Source organism: Metopolophium dirhodum, chromosome 2 (genome assembly GCF_019925205.1).
Source record: "Metopolophium dirhodum isolate CAU chromosome 2, ASM1992520v1, whole genome shotgun sequence".
NCBI classification, from domain to species: domain Eukaryota; kingdom Metazoa; phylum Arthropoda; class Insecta; order Hemiptera; family Aphididae; genus Metopolophium; species Metopolophium dirhodum.
In genome coordinates, this window is record NC_083561.1 from 41,811,256 (window position 1) to 41,835,572 (window position 24,317).

At 27.1% G+C, this 24,317-nt stretch overlaps 2 protein-coding genes across 4 annotated transcripts in view; one reads left to right on the forward strand and one right to left on the reverse strand.

The window, feature by feature from the left end:
- LOC132938162 (E3 ubiquitin-protein ligase ZNRF1-like) overlaps positions 1–24,317 on the forward strand; it is a 27,167-nt gene continuing 2,850 nt past the window's right edge. The window contains exon 1 of one of the 3 annotated variants that reach the window (XR_009663876.1): positions 1–270. Coding sequence is in view for 1 of the 3 variants with exons in the window: in XM_061004848.1 (XP_060860831.1) it covers positions 23,781–23,914 (134 nt within the window). In the remaining 2 variants the exon portion in view is untranslated. Of the gene's footprint in view, positions 271–22,858; positions 23,052–23,780; positions 23,915–24,317 lie in introns of those variants that run through there. The other 2 variants (XR_009663877.1, XM_061004848.1) reach the window with 2 other exon arrangements.
- LOC132938160 (sodium- and chloride-dependent transporter XTRP3-like) overlaps positions 13,559–24,317 on the reverse strand; it is a 15,003-nt gene continuing 4,244 nt past the window's right edge. Inside the window, exons 2-11 of the mRNA XM_061004846.1 lie at positions 23,282–23,514; positions 22,814–23,026; positions 22,584–22,736; positions 22,242–22,483; positions 21,918–22,068; positions 21,029–21,254; positions 20,576–20,735; positions 20,329–20,491; positions 16,118–16,342; positions 13,559–15,527 (exon numbers count right to left, since the gene is read on the reverse strand). Coding sequence (XP_060860829.1) covers positions 15,399–15,527; positions 16,118–16,342; positions 20,329–20,491; positions 20,576–20,735; positions 21,029–21,254; positions 21,918–22,068; positions 22,242–22,483; positions 22,584–22,736; positions 22,814–23,026; positions 23,282–23,514 — 1,895 coding nt within the window. The 3' untranslated portion in view covers positions 13,559–15,398. The remainder of the gene's footprint in view (positions 15,528–16,117; positions 16,343–20,328; positions 20,492–20,575; positions 20,736–21,028; positions 21,255–21,917; positions 22,069–22,241; positions 22,484–22,583; positions 22,737–22,813; positions 23,027–23,281; positions 23,515–24,317) is intronic.

The following is a 24,317-nucleotide window of genomic DNA, read 5'->3' on the forward strand; positions in this document are numbered from 1 at the left end:
AAAACCGGTAAATTGATCGCGGGATTTTCGAATTATTCCCGTCCGTCGGCGGCGCCATTTTTGTTTTTGTTTTCCCGTACCGTCGTCGTCCGACGAGTGACGACCGACATAAATAAAACGACAGACTTCAATCGGTGGCCGGTGGACGGAATTATCTGAGTATGAATTAATATATTATATTAAAATATATTACGTGCGACGAGTCGATGTTTCAACGAATATTTCACAGACCACAGTGCATTTTCATGAAATAAAAGACGTAATAATAAGGTACAAAACGTTTTACTTTTTACTTTTGTTGTTTATTTATTTATTTCGTATGGCTGGTATACAAATCAACACAGTTAAGGCCACAATATATATCGAATATAAATCAAAACATGAGTATAAAATAAAAATAAAATAACTACAGTTAAAAATATAAATATAAAAATGTAAATAGTTGAATAAATAAGTAATGATAGTAGGGGCACATGGTCATTGTTTACAGATAAAATCCATAGTCATAAGGCAATGTCTAGTTCTCGAATCCATTCTAATGCTTCATTATTTGCCGCATGAATTCCCTCAATGCCCCGGTTGAACCTCCTTTTCGGGCAATCTTCCACAATATGGTGTATTGTTTGGTTACGTGACCGCAATCACACGTAGGGCTGTCCTTAAGACCCCATTTGGACATCATGGAGCCGCACCGGCCGTGACCAGTTCGAATTCTGTTAAGTACGGACCATACATCTCGTGGTAAATCCATGCCTTCTACACCTTTATTAGGGTCTGACACTAGACCAACTTTTGTTGTAATCCGCGTGAACCTGTCAATAGTGTTCGTTGTATTGCGTGTGACAATCTAGATTTTTGTCCATACGTTCGTCATGAATGATACAAAAATACGGAATCGTAGAAATACCGATTTTTGGCGGGTCTGCAGGCAAATTGTCCGAGACAATAACATATAGACAGTGCCGGATCTAAGTCTCAGGAGGCCGGGGTGTAACTACCAATTAGAGGCCCCTCAAAAACAAATTTTCTCGACATTACACTTATCTATTTATTTGATACGTTTTGTCGTGTTGATATTATTAAACCAACTAAAAAACACAAAATTTAAATTCCATAATTTAATAGGTAAATTATGAAACTATACATGCTATTATACATACTATTACTACATACTATTCACTCACTGTTCTCAAACCTATTATACCACGCTTAAATATGATGTATTAATCATTAATGTATGCTTCTATGCTAGTTTAATATAAATTAAGGCGTGCCCGGTGCCGAAGCCATTTTGTCCTCAAAAATACACTCTGCGAGAATAACGATACCCCCTTGTAGAATCAACCAAATTTCATATTTTTTTTTTAATTTCTAGAGGGAAATATTCTACAGCCCGCATCGATGTCTGTTTTTCAATATTTTATTCTCAAATTTTATAAATAAAATATAAGATAAAAACGTTTTTTTTTTACAAATTTTTTAATACAATTATTTGAAATAAAATACAAAATCAGAGATCGATGCGGGTTACTACCTAACCTACAGGAATTCTTCTTCTTTCAGATAAAAAAATAGTCATCAAAATCCGACAATTCTACAAGACTTGAGAGCTATTCCCGTAGAGTAATTTTTTTCGATATAATACACCTTATCAACACCCTTCCCATAAATAGGTATCGGGTAGTTGTAGATTAGAAGAAAAGTCTTATAATTGAGGTGGCAACTAAAATAAAAAATTTAATTTTCAAATTTTATAGAATTGTGGAAAATTTGAAAAACTGGCACCGGTGCCTTTAAGAATAAATATCATTAATATGATAATGGCTATATATTCTCTATATTGTTCTAAAATGAAAGGACACAAATATGAATCAGGTACCTCAGTTACCTGAATTGAATACAAAATTATTCATCAATTGTTCTTTATATTTTTTTAATTCATTGTTTTGAACATTTTTCTCTGTCTTTTAGATGCACCACTTTCAAATTGTCTGTTAGATATGTTTTTTTCAAAAGTCGATAAAAGATAGTGTAGGTAGGTACCTAATTTATATTTTTAATAATCAAATGAAAAATTAATATAATAGAGTAGATACGCAAAAACTAAAACTAACAAAAGTACAAAATAACATATTCGAAACCAATAACACTGCACCAAGGCAAGTCCGTAAATCATAATCCGTTTATATCAAACAATACATAAATATAACAACGGATATATTATTAGTTTGTCCAGCAAGATACTTCACTAGAGCGACTTCGCGAGCCTCTGAGATTAAATAAATAGTACGATTATATGAAAATAGTATACGATGCATACTACCTATATACATATAATTAATGTGTATACTAATAAATATGTAAAACAAACAATAACAATGATAAATAGTATTATCTAAAATTCAAACCGTCCAAAATAAATGATTGTCACTTGTCAGTAACATCTTAAAATAATAAAGTTTGTTAATTTTATAATAAAAAGTTATAGAAAGTTAGAAAATTTAGGACTTCAACCTGAGGCCCCTAATACAACCTTGGTCTTGAGGCGGCGGTGCAATGCACACCCTGCTAACCTGCTAAATTCAGCACTGCATATAGATTGCAACAATTGCGCCATTGCGGAATGCGAGGGATCTGAAAAATCAAAAATGATAACCACGAGATCAAATAACATTTTGATTATGTTTGTGGTCCAAAAACAATTTCGTATTTTTTCTTCTTTCCACTAGCCTTTTGTTTAGAACTCATATACTCATCGACGGTCTTTAATTATTAAGTGGCTTGACAATTAGGGATGATAATTTATTTTCGTCGTTCCTTACCGTAATTAGCCACCTGGCCCGGCGATGGTGATATTAGGGTCTATACGGTATATATACCAACGCTTTGGAGAGGGACTGAAACAATAATTCATTCTCTATACTCAGGTAGAGGTAGACCCGTTAGATGTTTTGACCTCCCTTGTATAATATATATATCTACTACATTATTCTTATTGTTATTATATCACAATGCGGTTAAATAATTAAATGCTTCATTATAAAATGTATTATTATTATGTAGGTAGGTTACCTACCTATATGAGACTCGACTGATGAACCCTAAAGAAATAGTAATTGCGTATAATATTTGGCAGAAGTATATTATCATTGTTTAGGTTCATTAGTCGGGAAATAATAATACGTCATCAGTAATTTGATATGGAATAGTAAATACTAAATAGCAATTGGAGAAAAAATCTTCTATTAGATTTAGGACTTAAGAGGGCAATTTGCGCGTGCTACCTACTAATTTCCGCGAAGGTAAATCTTCAATGATATCGATAGTAAAATTAAGTGATTTGAATTAAGTCCTGATATTTGTATAGGTGTTCGAGTGGAGTCGCAACAATCTTACAGTATCCTGGATTTTATAATGATGAAAATGACATACCTATATTAGGTGCGATTTTCAGTTTTATCATATTATATATTACTATCATTATTATGATTATTCGTAATTTAATTCTGTGAGATATGAGTACCTATAAATATGAAGTTTTAGTCGATTAAAAAAAAAAAAAAAATTAGTTTTAAATTTTGTTTCTAAGTATATAATTTATATTATGATATAAATTCAATATTTACAACGTGTATTTTCAATTATCAAAGTACCTAGTCTGTTATTTTTATTATTTTTTTTGGAGGTGTTTATATTACTTTATACTAAAATTGGAAAAAAGAACTTTATTGTTTTTTCTTTTAGGTTTAGACACGGGATTGTTTAGAAGCAATATAGCAATTAATAGTTACATTTCAATATTACATCTTGTAAACTTTTAAAAATATATTAATACATTTTTTTAGTTTGTATAAATGATAAATACATGATTATTATCAATTTATAATAATTTCATTAAACCTATAATTTATACTTGAAGGGAGTTAAAGTTCCATTTATTACAGGTCATATAGCACTTCTAAAAAACATAAATAATATTTGGTTCATATTTTAATACATCAACATCAGTTCTGTATAGAACATGGCCACAATATTAATACATACAATTATTATATTAAAGATTTGAGAGTTTAGAGCCTATATATTATAGTATATATTATTATATTAATTATGAGGTGGACAATTTTATTAAACCTTATAGAGAAGTTTGGTTTTTTCTAATTGATATTCGTTAGAGTCATACATTTTATAAAAATCATGTCTATGAAACACAAATATAACGTATACTCTAAACCTAATCTATAATTTAATCTTAGAGTATTATTATTTTTAATCGTAGTATTATTGTTGACAAAATAATAAAATAAATAAGTATAGCAAAAATATAGGTACGTGATGATAACATTATGATAAAAAAAATAATAACATGCAATTTAATTGTTGTTGCAATTTTTTGAGGAAAGTAACAAATATTTTTAGTAGTTTCCGTGATCATATATCAATGTTCAACAATACGAGCATAAGTATATAGGAATTCCATACCTATCATCAATGTGTTGTTACTTGTTTGGGACAGAAAATAATCAGATATATAATGAAATTTTTTGTATACAATTTTTGAAGGCTAAATAATAGATATTTTAATATGATTAAATAATTTTGTTCAGTCAACTGAATATTACGATTCAGAAAAGTATTATTTTTATATATTTTAACACACAGGGTACCTATTATATCAGTATACATATAGGTATATATATATGTATTATATTTATTATATAGGTATATAGTTACTATTATATATATACACAATATACATATAGTTATCAAGTGTATCTAGCATCTAATAGTTGAATAACTAACTATGCACAATGCACATTTAAAAACTACTATGAATCCTAAATAAGTATGCTATTTATAATAGATAGGTATGTTGGGAAAAGCAAACTATGTATAATACTATAATAGGTAGGTACACTACTACACTGTAGGCTACTATTGTGTATTATATTAATATTATACTATTTTAATATAATAATATAATATTTAATGTGGATGATCTACTATAATATAATATTATTATTTACAAATCACAATAATATATAAGTGTAATAGGTATTATTTTATTTAAACTGATAACGCATATAGTATGCTGGTTGTGTATGGCGCTTATATAAAATGAATAACACGTCCATCGTATATTATACACCAATGACTTTATCAGTGTTCTTGAATTTACCCTCACTTGCAACCTATTACCTAAAAGGCACATTGATATGTCAATGTCATGTTGTAAGGCTTTCAAATTGATAGATTTTATAGGTACTTCGCACATCTTACGATTTCAAACATGCAGTATCTCTCTCTATAGGCTCTATATTCCACACTTGTATGATCTATTCTCGAATATAGTAGTGTTTTGTGTGATCCCTGAATCCCTCCAATTCATACTCCTGAAAAATAGTTGAACGAGTCCAAAGACGATTTCTAAGTGCCGTTGCGTTTAGACATATATCTTCTGTCCTTGACACGACTACTCTTATGCTCAAGATGTCTTCCACCTCTCAAGTCTTGCTGATCGTAGACATGCGATAGACCTTAGATTTCTATTCAATATCCTGACCAGTAAAATCAAATTCCCCACACTCCTAGCACTCATTAGTTTCAAAAAGGGACGGATCCAGGGGGATCTATGGGGGCCCAGCCCACCCTTCAAGACATATGAGTGCCTATACCAATGGATTCACTACCATTGATTATAAATACTATAAATACTGTATTTATGAGCAATGTATATTGTATTTGTGTTGTTACCCACCCTTCCCCTCCTCCCACAAAACTGTGCTCTGGATCCGAGTCTGATTTCCGTGCACCTTGCTTTTCTAATTTCTACCCGCTCACATGCGACATGCCCAGTTCTATAGAGTACACACCAATATAGTACCTATATTCAACCAACTAATTCCCCAATAATTCATCTAATGCGCAGTGCTTACCACAACCATAATCATACCAGAACCATTGTGTCTACGAGTAGGTACCATTTATCAAAATCTATACAATATTTATTTAAATTACAAATTAAGAAGTTTAGAAACTAAATATTTTACTATAACAAATCATCTCATAATTGTCTATTTTTCGATTCAAAATATTATATAATTATTTTTCCACATGATCAATGATATATTTAATAATTTAGTTGTTTCATAAGTTTACTGTTTGGTTGTTAGTTTTAGGTTCTCCAATTCCTGTTTCAGACAGTAATAATGACATCATTGCAACCCCTTATCATTTTATTTTGCTACCGCTTTCCCAAACAATTGTACCTACAGATATAATGACGCAATAACCTTAGCATTTTAGTTTTAACTATAAGAAAATAATCCATCATAATACAGTTGAATGTAATCATATATCTATATTCTATATAATTTTTAATAATAGTCTTGTAAGTCATAAATCATATAAATTTATGATAGGAAAAATGTTTATGTAATACAGTACATCAATATTGGACTAATATAATATATATAAGTGTAAAAAGAGACACTGACAAATAAATAATAATGCTATATTAGGGCCTTGTGTGGCTTGGTGGTTGGTCTCAGTCACTTAAGTGTTCTGAGGTCAAGCATCGGCCGGTGCCACTAGTTCCCGGATGGGTGACCACCCGGGGTTAATGACGAATCATCACCCCACATATACACGTGTTTTTCAACCAACCGTAACCCCCCTACAAAATGCTAATAGTCATAGTTGCTGATGCTTAAGATCAATAAAAAATAATAATAATAATAATGTTATTGAAGTGGAATATAGTTACTGTCTAGTTAGTATTGTATACACGTCATTACTATATCCAATGAGGGAGCAATGACTATCGAGTGTTCCTAAATGTGTATTATTTACAAACACATAAATAAATTGTAATAAATACAATATGTATCTTAATAATAAAATAAAATGATATGTATACCCAACTCAATAGAAGTGATTTTAATTTATACTCGCCATTTATAATTTATTTGATTAAGGTAATTAAAAACTAAATGCACATTTTAATCTAAATATGATCGTTTGGGATTTAATCGGTTTCGTAAAACTTTTTGATTCATGTCAATTATAAGGTGTACCGAATACGCCAGTATAAATATTCTACCATAGCACCATCATTCCCTATATAGGTAGATCTAAACCGACCCATTAATTCAACCATGCCTACCTATAATTTTCACTTAAATTGTCTACATTGTGGCTACTGTACAATTTGTTAATTATATTTTTATCAATATATTTTACGGCGCAGGGAAAAGGATAAAAATAACGCGATTAACCAAAGTTTCTTAAGATTAACCACCTTTTACCTTTTAATAATGTATTTCTATTTTATTGGTACTTTTACCATATTTGAAAATACATACTTATATATTTTAGACAATTTAAGTTATTTCTTATGGAGATCAAATACAAATTAGTTTTTTTCAAATTATAATCATCCTTTTTTGCCATCAATTGTTAAGCAAATTTTTGTTGAACATTTTAATTTTAAATTAAGAATTATATAAGCAGTTTCTGAATTGTTAAATTTTGTGTTGGTGAAATGTAAATACTAACATTTCAAATGTTAATAATCGCTGGTGACAGCTGATATGGTTTAAGGTGTAATATTTAGTCTAGTACCTACTTATAATACTCTGAACATTTTTACAAGTTATAACATTTTAGTAGGTTCTTATTTTATAATTAGTAGTTTAGTAGTTAGTAAAATTTCGATTAATATACCTACAGTAGGTATAAGTGTATACAACTCTTCAACATTTTTAAAAAAATAAACTGTAAAAAAAATCGGGGAGCTCACTGTGATGCACTATAATAGTATGTACCTTGGTATCAATTATTGTGAGTGTAACTATTCATTAAATTGATCAGCGCAAATAGAACAAATCTTTTTGGAACTCAAGTCCTTTTCGTCCATAATATTGATTTGAAAAAACACGCAACCTAGCCCCTCACCCTCTCCTTGCCGGCTTACGATAATTATAGTTATCGATGTAAAAATACAAAATATTATATACATAATTTACATTCAGTATCTATCAAATGATAAATGAATATACAGCTAACAAACACACATAATATGACATATCAGTGTCTATGTGGTAAAATATTACTCTGTCTGGACACATTATGCTCTTAAAACATTTTCTATGGAAAACACACCAATTATTATTGTTTGCATTTATGACACCAATTAGAAATAGCTAGGTACTGTACTGTACTACAAAAACAAAATGTTTTCAATTCAATTTATTAAAAGTAAGGTATTGGGTATACATTTTAAAATGATAGACAAAATTCTATTTCCTTAGTACTTACTTGATAAGGACTTGAATGGAGAAGGGGGATTTGAATATTTGATATAGTTTTGGGGGATCTAAATCCCCCTAATCCACCTATTTGTGTCAATGAGTAAATGTAACTGTATAGATGTGTTAAATTGTAATTCAATAATAAATTATTGCATATCTATTATCTACGAAGAACGATCCTGCATAGTGGAGACGGTTTGCCGGCCTAGGTATATACTTTGATACCTATACTTATTTTGTTATACCCCTATATAAAACCGCTGTAGGTTCTATATGATTTTTATACACTGTTACAACTTACAAAACTTTCAAATACAACTAAATAATTCTAGGTATATTGTTTATAATTAATAGTAGCATAGGTAGTGAATAATTAATATTTCATAATTCGACGTTAATAAACATAAAATATTAAGAATATTTCCTAAATATCCTAAAGAGGAGTCACCGCACTATTTGTTTTCTCTCTGTGGCTCAACACGTATATACACGCAAAACGCAGTCATGCAAAATCGTTTTCTTATATTTTATTTTGTAATCTTAGAAAAATCATTACAAAAATGTATAGAAAATAATATTTTCGAGGCTTTGACTTATACATTTCTTTAAATATTGTCTCAAAACAATTATATATTCATTACAATTTTAAATGTACAAATTTTTATTATTTTTAACAATTTTAACTAAAAAAATAACAAAATACAAAACTGATGCCTATGTCAAACCTTGAAACATTATTCTCCATTATTCTTATAATAGATGATTTTACTCTAAGATTACTCAAAAATCATAAAAAAAAAAGGTGGATAAGTGGATGTCGCTCTGCTGTACAGTAGGTTACAAGTGGGTCACTGTAATGGATGGTGTTAAATTTGAATTCAATGATATAATATCATTGTATAAGAAAAACGATTCTGAGCGAAAACGGTCAGTCACCCTATGATATTATCAAGTATATTTGATGATATTATTGTGAATAAAGTAATTTATATATAACCTATTAACGTGGAGCCTTGTTTTAAATTTTCAATCCTTAGCCATAAAAGTTAAACATTTTATAAATTTTTAACCACAAAATAATTAATAAATTTGATAAATGTTGTCAAAATTTGAACTTTAAATGCTTATAAAAAAAAATTGTGCATATGTATTTTTAATATTTTTCAACTGCTATTAAAACGATATATCAGGAGTCTAATATTAAATTTTCACGCTTTTTTACCCAACAAATAAAAATTTAATGATATTTATAGAAAAAAAAACTAAAAAAATTGAAAACTGACAATGTCCGTAAACAGCTCAAAAAGAGTCAAAATATTTTCAACATTTTATGGTGTATAGAAAATGCTAATATAAACATTCAGTGAAATTTTCAAGTATCTACAGTCATTCGTTTTTTAATTACAATAAAATAAGAAAATTGTTACATGAGAAATCGAGTAAATATCAAATGTTGTAAAAATATAAATTTCAGACGCTCATAAAAATTTAATTTAAGTTTCTTCTAGACATTTTTTTTTTGATAAAGGTAGACAAACTTATGAGTAATCTTATATTACATTTTCAAATCTTAGATTTAAAAAGAAAAATTTTTATGAATTCTCATCAAAATAATTTGATATTTTTCGTGATTTTTCCGTATTTTGTCAAAATTTGAACTTTAAATGCTTATAATTAAAAACTGTGACTAAGGATTTTTAATTTTTTTCATCTGCCTATGAAACAATAAACTAGGAGCCTTCTATTAAATTTTCAAGCATTTTTACTCAACAGATAAAATTTTATTGATATTTATAGAAAAAAAAAACTAAAAAAATTGAAAACTGAAAATGGCCGTAAACAGTTCAAAAAGAGTCAAAATATTTTCAAAATTTTATGGTATATAGAAAATGCTAATATAAACATTCAGTCAAAATTTCATGTCCCTACGGTCATTTGTTTTAGAGTTACACCAAAAACCAAAATCGATTTTCTCGAAAACAGATTTTGCGTAAAAATTCCCGTTTTTCCTTAATTTTTCTTTTGTTTTTCACGTCACTTGTGAAAACTACTGGGAAATTTTTACTTTTGACCCCCCAAAGTACCAACTAGATTCACTTTTCTATCAGAAAAGTTACTATTGAAGAAAATCCAAGCACTTTTACTGTCCTAAAAGGTGATGACAGACACAAAAATAAAAAAAAAAAATAAAAAAAAAAACACACATCATTGTAGAATCAATACATTCATCGCTTCGCTCAGAATCTAAAAGGTGGATAAGTGGATGTCGCTCTGCTGTACAGTAGGTTACAAGTGGGTCACTGTAATGGATGGTGTTAAATTTGAATTCAATGATATAATATCATTGTATAAGAAAAACGATTTTGAGCGAAAACGGTCAGTCAGCCTATGATATTACCAAGTATATTTGATGTTATTATTGTGAATAAAGTAATTTATATATTACCTATTTATGTGGAGCCTTGTTTTAAATTTTCAATCCTTAGCCATAAACGTTAAACATTTTATACATTTTTAACTACAAAATAATTAATAAATTATAAATTTGATAAATGTTGTCAAAATTTGTACTTTAAATGCTTATAAAAAAAAATTTTTTTTTGCTTTTTAGCGGATTTTATACTTTTTTAGACATTTTTGACGTTTTTAATACTATATATTTATAAACGTACTTATACAATTTTACATCTAAAATGCATTTTAGATTCTGAGCGAAGCGATGAATGTATTGATTTTACAATGATGTGTTTTTTTTTTTTTTTAATTTTTAATTTTTAAATTTTTTTTTTTATTTTTGTGTCTGTCATCACCTTTTAGGACAGTAAAAGTGCTTGGATTTTCTTCAATAGTAACTTTTCTGATAGGAAAGTGAATCTAGTTGGTACTTTGGGGGGGTCAAAAGTAATTTCCCAGTAGTTTTCACAAGCGACGTGAATAACAAAAGAAAAAATAAGGAAAAACGGGAATTTTTACGCAAAATCTGATTTCGAGAAAATCGATTTTGGTTTTTGGTGTAACTCTAAAACAAATGACCGTAGGGACATGAAATTTTAACTGAATGTTTATATTAGCATTTTCTATACACCATAAAATCTTTTTGAGCTGTTTACGGACATTGTCAGTTTTCAATTTTTTTAGTTTTTTTTTTCTATAAATATCAATAAAATTTTATCTGTTGAGTAAAAAAGCTTGAAAATTTAATAGAAGGCTCCTAGTTTATTGTTTCAAAGGCAGATGAAAAAAATTAAAAATCCTTAGTCACAGTTTTTAATTATAAGCATTTAAAGTTCAAATTTTGACAAAATACGGAAAAATCACGAAAAATATCAAATTATTTTGATGAGAATTCATAAAAATTTTTCTTTTTAAATCTAAGATTTGAAAATGTAATATAAGATTACTCATAAGTTTGTCTACCTTTATCAAAAAAAAAATGTCTAGAAGAAACTTAAATTAAATTTTTATGAGCGTCTGAAATTTATATTTTTACAACATTTGATATTTACTCGATTTCTCATGTAACAATTTTCTTATTTTATTGTAATTAAAAAACGAATGACTGTAGATACTTGAAAATTTCACTGAATGTTTATATTAGCATTTTCTATACACCATAAAATGTTGAAAATATTTTGACTCTTTTTGAGCTGTTTACGGACATTGTCAGTTTTCAATTTTTTTAGTTTTTTTTTCTATAAATATCATTAAATTTTTATTTGTTGGGTAAAAAAGCGTGAAAATTTAATATTAGACTCCTGATATATCGTTTTAATAGCAGTTGAAAAATATTAAAAATACATATGCACAATTTTTTTTTATAAGCATTTAAAGTTCAAATTTTGACAACATTTATCAAATTTATAATTTATTAATTATTTTGTGGTTAAAAATGTATAAATGTATAAATTTATAAATTTTTAACTTTTATGGCTAAGGATTGAAAATTTAAAACAAGGCTCCACGTAAATAGGTTATATATAGATTACTTTATTTACAATAATATCATCAAATATACTTAGTAAAATCATAGGCTGACTGACTGTTTTCGCTCAGAATCGTTTTTCTTATACAACAATATTATATCATTGAATTCAAATTTAACACCATCCATTACAGTGACCAACTTGTAACCTACTGTACAGCAGAGCGACATCCACTTATCCACCTTTTTTAAGATTAAAATCGTCTCACTTTTTTGATATGTTTGGGCCATTTGTTTAGAGTTTTTAAGTCGTACTAGCATTTTTTTTGATATTTTTAAGGCATTTAAATTCGAGCTATTATAAATTTAAATATGAATCATATCGTATTATTTTACATACGAGATACCAGTTTGGTTTTTAAATACAGCTGGTACTCATACTACATTACTACAATATTACCTATACATAGCTAGGTACCTATTTAACTCACGCAATTGTTCTTATCTAATATGATTTATGAATAACCAACTTTAAATTTTATGACCACTTATAATTTACCAGTTACCTGTAATCTGTATATATTAATATATTATATTATATAAATTTATGTGCTTAGATAATTATACATCAACCACTATAGGTATAGATACATAATAATAAATATTATATCTAAGAATTTGTTTATCACAATTGACAATCTACCAACATATTTTAAAATTTGTACCTACCTAACAGTGGCACCAAAGACTTATTTTTCAGGTGTAGCAATATATAGTTTTACCCACCCACCCACCAAAAGTTATTAAATATTTTTTTTTTAATATTCTCCTACCATTATTTTCAATGTGTAACGACCGCTACACAAATCAATGGGGTTCGGCCCATCAACTCCCCCTAAAAAAAAAAAAAATGTTACCAGTTATTATAGATATTATAGCCAAAATACCCATTAAATTAAGTTGGTTTTAATTATTGTATATAGTATAATATCCTATATTGGATTAAATTAATTTTCAAATCCGTTACGAGTACCTGCAGTGTCTTAATATTATTCATACATAATATTATGTTTTATGGTATGCAATTTGAAGAAGTTTATAATTAGGTATTAGTTATTGTCATTTGTCTGTATTGATGACTTGTTGACAATTCTTTAATGCCAAATAATAATCTGAATATATTTGGGTAACGGTAATCAATATTCATAAATCATGAACAGTTTTTATTTGAGTATAGCATAATATAATGTTATAGCTATTAGATAATAAGGTAAATATGTATAGTTATAAGTTTATAACATATAAATATTACTAAACAATAATTAATAAAACAATTTATTATTTAGATTTGCATGTTAATAACTTTATTATAATATGGTAAATTAACACAATATATAATATTTACTCCAAACTTAAAATTATTAACTTCATATAAATATAAGTTTCTAAATTTTTAATAGAATTTAGAATTTTTTTATATTAAATAAATATATAGGTAGGTTCCGAGAAACAATCATTTTTGATTGAGTAAATTCTAAACAATCTATATGATGTGACTATTTCACTGTAAGACAAAATAAGTTTTAGTTCAATAGGTATACATAAAAAAAAAGTTACAATCGAAAAACAGTCAGTAAATGGAATGTGTACAATAACTTCTTACTGTTTAACACTTTAATTATTATAGCCAATGGACGGCGTAGATTTAATTATGTTAATATTAGGAGAATAATATAATACCAAACAACATTCTCGATATTTTATTACTATAGTGTAAGTTATTATATGTTTAAAATTTTGAATAATATGTGATATTATAATGTGATATGTGTACAATATTTAAAAAAGTATTAAAGTTATATGGGCACCATAAGGTTTTTCACATTAAATTACACACAAGTAAAAATAAATAAATATATTTCATATCTTATTAGGTAGCATAAATTATGCGTTTGAGCTAGGAACAAATTATATCGAGTAATACAACACAACAATTTTTAATAATGAATTTTACTAAGCCCCAATTAATGAAGATTGTATACAAATAAATTCAAGCTTACGAGTTGATCAAATTTTAAAACCTAATGTATTGAGCACTGTTTGTTATTAATATAAATATATTATATTACTTTTCTTATTTTGACAACGAAAATTGGAGACTTCAATGTGGATTTAACAATGTAAACATGCTATGCATATTAAAATGTAACTATGTGATCAGTATAATTATTATAATCTATAGTGCGATCTTTGCATAATCAAATTTAATCTTAAAATGTAGGTACATGAAAATTTCTTTTTTTGACTAATAATGTTTTAAGTTGTATACAAAATAGATTACTCAGGGATATATGGAATTGCTTGTAAATACGTATAATATATTATTATTATTATATTGTTTTTTTCGCGATTTTAACTGGCGGCACCCATATTATGATGTATAAGAATTTCATGTTATTACAGTTAAGTACATTTCAAATCCATATTATATTTCTTTTAATTAATTAATTATTCACAACACTTATGATTTTCTTATTTTGAAGAAATTAGAACGTACCAATTGTATAACAGTAAATGGCAGATTTAGGTGAGCAATACATTTGCTTTTGCATGAACATTGGTCTATCTTTGCTAATAGTTGGAACTTGGAAGGTCACAGGTACTTCAACATATAATACTAATACGTTTGTTTAAAAATGTAAGTACTTAGTACATACGTAACGTAACGTCACAGTCACAAATATTCTTTTCATAGAACTACTGCTATAAATTATAATGATTTGGTCTTAACAACTTGATCTTTATCCTACTGTTTTAATTGAAATTTCACGTGGTGTTCGGCGTTCCTATATTATTACATATTATATTATATTATATTATTATATTAACCGTGAACAGCTCTTTAAGTAATTTTGGAAAACAAATGATATTGATATTGAATTCACTAAATGCATGTAGGATAGATACCTATACTATTTATAGCTAGTATACCAATGCATAAAAACATTTACTTTGAAATTAAATTTATAGCTATTTATATGAATTTATAGTTTAAATCACATCGATGCATAATATTATAATCATGGTATAAATTTTAACTATACACACAAGTTACAACATATTATAACATAAGTATAACTTCATGACGCGTATATAGTCCCGTATTAAAGGTAAACTTGACCTCTTGCAGATTTCCAAGAGTCGAGAACCTCAATTTTATACATACGTACTGGAGCTTGCGCTAGTGAAGTATCCAGATCCTCATCATTCTCTGAATCGTGACAATCATCAAACTAAAAAAATTTAAATATAAAATATTTAATATGTATATAGCATGAAATCATTTTATGTTCCAATACACAGTTAACATATTGGGAATAAAATAAATAGGTACTTAACACATTTGGATCAGGAATCGAGATATAATATGTATATTCAATATTTCTATATCTGCTTATCTCTATACACAATTCCCATTATATTCATTCATAATTTAAAAATTTTATATAAGCTTAATGTTTTAACTTATTTAATGACTGACTTCTAGCTAATCTAATTTAACCAGCTTTATAAATGTATATATATATATATATATTTTTTAGAAGAAAATATACAATCTATATCTAAGACATAATGAGTATATAAGAGTATATAAGAGGGAAACAAATAAAACATGATTTACATAATTTGGGGAAAGAAGTCACCCACTGATGACACTTTCGACTTGGTTTACTAAATATATATAAATAATATATTACTATACTTAATTTCCCAAAATAATTTTTGCAATTTTGTAAAAGAAAAAGTTTTGTACAAATATATTTTAATCTATTTAAAACCTTAATAGATATTATAATATTTATTTATTACACGTTAAACTTACATCAATTTCAGTGATAATGCCTTTTCCAGACAACCCCGAGTCTGATCGCTTGATATGTCCACTAGTAGTTTTTTTCGCTTTATTCAGGGTTTCTAAAAATTTGAAAGTCAGGTTTTGTCGACTATCCACTATGCAGAATGCCAATATTAGTAGAAGACATACAGCTGTATTCGCCCAAACTATTAGTTGAGCCCAGTATGGATACCTCATCTTTGTTAAGAAATTCTGAAATATTCGATAAGTTTTATTTTATATAAACTTTTAAATCTATATTGTACTATTGATATTGTATATTTAATCAATTATTGTACCTACTACCTACATAGGAAAATATAAATTTGATTGATTTTGGGGTGAACTATATAATTTTTATGTATAAATATGTCGATACCTTGGAATTATTTGTATTTTTTTAAAAGCTTAATGTTACATACTTACATACCTGATATCTGTATACTTTATTCAATTTCTTTCACAATACTTGATTGATGACATTTTAATAATACCTATTACTCCCTCGACTGTTTTTAAGTTAAATAATATATTAATATTTAATATCCATGATGTGATCTTAAAATGGTACCAACATGAAATGCGTGATTTACATTACATCATTTATACTTTATATAATGTAATGTAAAGTAAAAATGTTCAACATAATAATATCTATTGTATAAAATGTTATATACCTATTAATATTTATGATTTATGATATTATCTCATTTTTACATATTGAACATTTTTTGAACCACCTCCATTAATTTTATATTTATGAACTTTGAAACTTATTTTATAACTTAAATTTTTTGAAAATATCTATATATCAAACAAATTAATTTAATTAAACATTGAGATATTCTTGTGAACGAACCGACCAATACGAGCCGTATAATCTTCAACATCAGTAACGAATTTAAACGATCAATACAATATATATTAGGTATACTATACTATAATACTATTCATCAGTTTCAGATTAAATATGTGGTTTATTAAAACGTTCCCCCAAAGCTGGAATTCGCATGAACAAACACATCAAATAAACATGTACAATTATTATTTAGCAGCTCAATTAAAATTACTCACTACCTACCAATAGCATAAATGACCAATTCGTATCCATCAAGCCATTCAAACTAATGATCTTAACCTCAAAGTAATGCCCACGTACCACGTTATACTTAAGTATAATATGCGGTGCTCAATATAAACTATATTGACACATTGCAACATATATATAAGAACTGGTGACTCATGAGCTTTGCTACAATAACTCGTAGGTATATCTTATATTACCTATCAGATATCTCCATAGATTATATAACATAGAATATAATCATTATCATATCTGGATTTTAGATTCTGAGTGGAGCGATGAATATATGGTGATTTTAACATGGTGTTTTTTGTTTTGTTTGCGTGTTACTGTATGCCATATTATTAATATGTGTAGGTACACGTTTTATAGAAGAGAAATATGAATCAATCTTCAACTTTGAGGATGGTTTCTGATAGTAAATTGGAACAAATTGGTGGTACTTTATGAAAAACAAAAACAAAATTAAAGAAATTTAACTCAAAATAAGTTTTGATTTTGTATGTCGTTCATGAATAAATAACCGTAGACACTTTAAATTTTCATTATTAAAATTATTTTTTAAGTTTTTACTCTTTTGAATAACTATATGCCTAAATTTTGTATTTATGTATTCCGAAGCAAACAATTTTTGTGAGTATTTTGCTTTACAAAAATCATATTTCGGACAAGTATAGTTATTATACTCCCGTGAGCGGAGTAGCGAACCAACATGTATCGCCCCCAATCTAAATTTTAGATTTTTATAACTCATAAAATCATAAATAGGGCTCGGATTTTGTAGCAAATGCTTTCTTTAAGGGGAGTGTGATAGAAAGATAATTCTTATATATAAATACGTTTTGAATCGTTCTGATTTTAATGAAGTAAACTTTTTTTGCTTTTTTTTTTTTTCCACAAAACCTGCTTTTTATTGCTTTTTCCCCTATTTGGTTATTTTTTCTTGATTTTTACATATTTTTCTTGAAAACTTAGCTTATTTCTATTTCTATGTATATTATACGTCTTGGACTATATTATTATTACCAGAAATTATAAAACCAGTGAAAAAACCAGTAATAAATATATGACTGATAAAATAACTGTCGTTATTGTGCCGAAATAGTTTTATCTACAATCATCTATAGTTGTATTTACGACTCAAGGAAAGGGGCAATTATTTGAATTATACCTGCGTATTTTTATAGCACGTTCTAATACTTTAGTTGACCGGTAAATATCAATCGACAATCAGTGACGTATAGTGTTCTAAATAATTTCTCTCGTCGTCAAAATGCCAAAAGTTAAAAATTTAAATTTTAAATTTTAAAAAATCGTAAAAGAATTCGGTGAAAATGTGCTTATGACTGACAAAAATATTATATTTTGTAAATTGTGTGAAGTCAAAATAAATTCGGATAAAAAATATAACGTTCAACAACATATTGGCAGAGAAAAACACAAAGAAGCATTGAAATAACTTGAAGCTGCAAAACATAATGCAGTTCAGCCATTCATTCAACAATTTGTGCAATCGTGTTTTTTCAAAGAATAATGGATGGGCAGAACTTCAAAAAGTCAATAGTATTCATAATGGCACTGCACTAAACGTAAATGTGGAACAGTATGATTCAAATGATTTAGTTTATATGAAATATGCATCGATTACATCGGTTGACGTGGAAAGGTCTTTTTCTATGTACGAAAATATATTAGCACCCAATAGAATGAGTTTTAATGAAAGTAACTTGACTAAATATATGGTCGTAAATTCCTTTTTTAATATTTAATTTTATGTGTAATTGAAATTTTGTTTTTTTAGAATAAATTAATAAATGCTTTTTTTTCTTTTTGGCTACTTAAAATGCTTTCATAAGGATTTATTTTGCTACAAAATCCGAGCCCTAGTCATAAACTATCTACTCATCATTGTAAATTCGGTTTTTGTTTATTGTAATACTCCAATAAATATTCTGCTTCGGAATAAGGAATTAAAAATGCATGTTGTCATGAAAAACGAGACACATGTTGTGTTAGAAAAAAATTTAAAATGATTACGATAAAAAAATATTAAAATATTATATATAATTTTTTAGAAATTTGTTTGTTTTATATAAATTATGTAAAATATTTTGAAATACGTTAAAGGTTTTTGAAATAATAGTGTCTTAAGTTTAACGGATCACTCGATAATATGCCTACTATTATTGATAATATATACTAGTATTCAATGCCACTAATGCCCGTATGCATATAGTCATTTTATGTGTCACACAAGACATGTTATACTAATAAACTATGTCATAAATAGACTATGCATATGGACATAAGTATTATAATAATAATTATGCGTGGTAGCCGCCATAGTTAATATTAATCTCTAGTCTATTGTGTAAGGTGATACAGCATAATCTACTATTGTCCGATGGTGTATCGGTTTATACATATTTATATTTTATAATATAAATAAATATTTGTAATTGTTCAATAGGTAAGTTATTATAAAGTAGATATATGATTAGATGAATTTTTATTTATCAACATTCAAATGTCTTGAAATAACTATTTATTTACTTACAAATTATAAATATGAATTAACAACTTTTTTCAACAATTCAAATTTATCTAAAAACTATATGGGATAGGTGACCCTATATACCTGATATATTATGGTAATTTGCAAGGCTGGGCATTAACTTTTTAACTTAACTAGTTACTTTTGGCTTTTCATTAACTTCACTGTTAACTTACTAAATAATTTCTTTCTTAATTACAGAGTTAATTTTTCATTTTAAGAAGTAAGTTAAGTTAATTTATTTTGTTTTTAATTTTATAATATTTCACTATTTCAGTCTATTTTGTTTTCATGTCAAAAAATATGTATCGTAAATTGTTTAAAGTTAAACATGTATATCATTCGAATCTAACTTATATGGAAATACTGTATGAAGTATTAACACTATATATCCTATAATTTAGTTTTGGGTTGGAAAAAAATTAAGTTGCATAAACAAATTAACTTTTTTTTTAATTTAATAAAAAGTTAACAAAAAGTGTGTATTAACTTTTAACTTAACTGAGTTAAAAAAAATCATTAAATTTCCCAGCCTTGGTAATTTGAATATTTTGTACTTACACTCCTATGTGTCCAGACTTCATATCTGAAGCCATCCAAAATACCGACCGTCAAGATTGACGAGAATGTTAATATCAGCAACATTGGAGTAACATGTCTCCAGATGAATATAGAAAGACGACCAATTGTATGTCCAGTCATATCATATATATCAAGTAAGAATCTGACAGTAAAATTATTAATAATATATTATTATTAATTCATGAGAACTAAAATATTAATGTATACATTATTAGATAATACATACTGTTTATATCCATAAATGAAAACAATAATTAGAACCTCACAAAGAGCCAACACCGTCAAACACGGATTAATAAAAACTTCAGTGTACAATGACAGCCAATATACACCCGTTCTAGTTGTAAATACCAATCCACAGATACAGCATATTGTACAAAGTATGCCTAAAATTAATATTTTAAATTTGTATATTTTATTCATCTTCTTACTACCGGTATAATATAATCTTATCGTATATCAATGATTAAAATTAAAATAACAGATAGGTATACCGTATACAACCATTATGGTTACATGATTTATCAAATTTAAAAATGTTACATCTACTAGTTTTTTGGAGTACATATTAATATATATAATAATATAATATATAAACATTATATACGATAAAGGATTTATATTTACCATAGTATAGTATAGTATCTGTCTATCTATACAAAATAAAAAAAAAACGTACTTGAAATACAAAATGTAGACAATTTTTTTAAACATTTAACTTCAGTAAGTGCCCAGACAAACCAGCTCAATACACGTATCAACCATGCTGTACCAATTGTTAGAATTAGTATTTGCGGAATGTTTATGACAAATTTGGTTTGATTATAGCCAGTAATTTTCTCAAATGAAAAAGTTGTAGTAAACTCTCCGAGTGCTATAAACATCAGGCCAACACCGTTGCTTGCCTGTAATATATTAAAAAAAATTATAGCCAAGGTTACAACTTACAAGTATTGTAATTTATCAAGATATTCTAACATAACTCATTTACTTTCCTTCGTGTAAAATAAATAGTAAAAAACAGCAATAATATTGATATACGAGTATTATAACTTATTGGAATTTGGAATGGATTTAATTTTAGTAAAAACTCATACTTTTATGCTATATATTCATAAATTACATCTTAATTCACAAAACCTCAAAATATATAGGTAAATATTTTTGAAATTGTATTTGTTGTATTACTCTATAAAACCACATATTTCTTTCAATTATGGAAAAACGCACATAGTGTTAATTACTTTCTTTTAAAGCAAATGCTTATCTTGATATGAATTACATTAATAATACTTTTCACCCAATTACTTTGAAATATTAAATTTGAATATTTTTATAAATATATAAAATTAAATTATCATACACATTAAATTTTTTTTTCAGAATATCATGAAACGTAGGTATTTATCAAAATATGTTGATTAAAAGAATACCAGCTATTTTTTACTGATCGGTAAAAGTTTTAGTTATACAATAACATTAATTCAATGATTGTAAATCGTTTCAAAAAATACAAATAATGCATTTTTTTACATTAAACAATAATAAGTTTATTTTAAATATATTACCAATTTGAATTGATTTTCCATGTTACATTCTTGTACATCAAAACTCATCAGAGTGTCGTCTAATTTTCGACTAGCAATTAGCGCATCATAATTATTGCTGTAAAACACGTGTGCAGGCATGTCTTTAGAATTATCCCATTTATAAGCTGATCTAAAAATGATGAATAATAAGAATAACGTAATCTTTTTATATTGGCTATAGAAATTTGAAACTAAGGTGATTTGAAATCGAAGCAATTGAAAAATATTATTAATATAAATAAACATGTTTTGTTTTCAAATCACCCCCATATAATTTGTTATCGTCGTGTAGTTTAATTATACCCGATTACGCAATTTTTAATGTCTTGTAAAACATTTGGTATTATTGTGGAAACTATAAACCAAGTCCACACAAAGACTAAAATGAAACTGAAAGATACCACCACAGTAGCAGTCAACAGAAAATTGCTTTTACGTTTAGAAGATGAACCGAATGACGTCCACGGGCCATGTACTAATCCCAATGAACAGAATACTTGGATAACTGCGTCAACCCAGATCGGGAAAACCAACAAGTCTTTTAACTGTAAAATAATAATGGAAATATTATATTTTCTTACAGGTATATAAAATAATTTATATATTATACCTATATATTATTATTTTAATGAAAAATATAATTACCTCTACAGACGTGATATACAAGAAGCTAATATATCCATAACCTGATTCTACAATGTATACAACAACTAACAAAAATGGTGGAATTGCGCATGTCAGAATTTGAATATAAAATGGTAATCTTTGAAACATTGAATTCGAAAAATTTATGAACACCTAAAATAAAAATAAATAAAAAATATACTCTAGAGTCTAGAGTACTCTAGCTATTATTATATCAAAATAATACATACTTGTATATACTTGTTTTTACATGTAATCCAAGCTGCTGCCAACATTAAAGCTAAAGAAAGCCATGTGAAAAACAATGAAAATACTTGGCCCGTTTGTATATCACTAGTTTCATCCATAGAACTTGTTACGTTTAATACAGTTTTGTGCCAGAATGACTGAGATCTTTTGGGATCAATAGATGGTTGCCCATGTGGAGGCCACAAGTCTGGAAACTAAAATAAAATAATTTTGCAATAAGTAGGTGTACCTACAGAAGTTAAAAAATAATATATTTTATAAAAAAAAAATACCAATTCTTTATAATAGTGACGATGGAGTTATATTGTTTTATGTACAAATTTAAAACTAATCAGAACTACCTACCTAATCTAACATTTTACTTCTTACAAAAAAAACTACAACTAATGAAATGTTTTTAGATGCATATTATTAATGTTATTCAGTAGGTACTTCATAATAATAATTACCTTATTCATGTCGATCATATATTTAGTTCCCCAATTTATGATCGTTCCGTAGTAGCAAGCCATACCGATATTAACCAAGCACATAACTATACCGATACCTCCTAATTGAGGATTAATTGTTGTCCATATTGTTATGCTATTATGTCTCAATTTTTGACCGATACCGATTTCCATAATAAGTAATGGATAACCCACTAAGCACATAATGACCATGTATGGTATTAAAAATGTACCTGAAATTAAAAATTAATATAATTATAAAAACATATTTACCTACAATTTTATGTTTCTTTCAAACGATATATTATAATAATAAACTACTAATAAGGTAAAAACAAATTATTGTTTAATATTTCATATTTCTGATCAATATTTATTTACAATGTGGTTATCAATAATACTATTTTAAGGTTTTTCATAACAATAACCCTACAAACTTATTTTCATAGTTACTAGTTTTTAAAACATTTAAACAATAAACAAAATTTAAGAAACCGACATGAACAAAAGGGGAAACAATAATTCACATAACCAATGGTCGTTGTATGTATCTAAACTTAAAAGCTGTAAAAAGCGCCGAAAAGAATATTGTCCAATATGCCAGAAGAAGATTTTAGTACTTCACTATAATAAGTGAGCTATCATAAACTTAAAAATTTAAAGTAGTGTCATTCCTTCTAATTTTTTAGAAACTTTTAAGTACAAGTACTTCAAAAGTTCCGCTTTGAGCTACCTCATCTGTCTTTAAGTTGGAAATATTCAAATCTAATTAGTATTTTAGAAAAGTAATCGTTCGATGTTTTAAATTTTAGAGGAGCGATGAATGCATTGATTTTACAATGATGTGTGATTTATTTCTGTCTGTCATCACGTCTCATCACCTAATGGGGCAAAAATGCTTCGATGTTCACTTTTGAGGGTGGTTTCTGGGAGAAAATTGGATCTAATTGGTACTATGGAGAGTCCAGTAAACATTTTTAGTATATTTTAAAATAACTGGGAAACCGTAAAAAATATTAAGAAAAACGGGAATTTT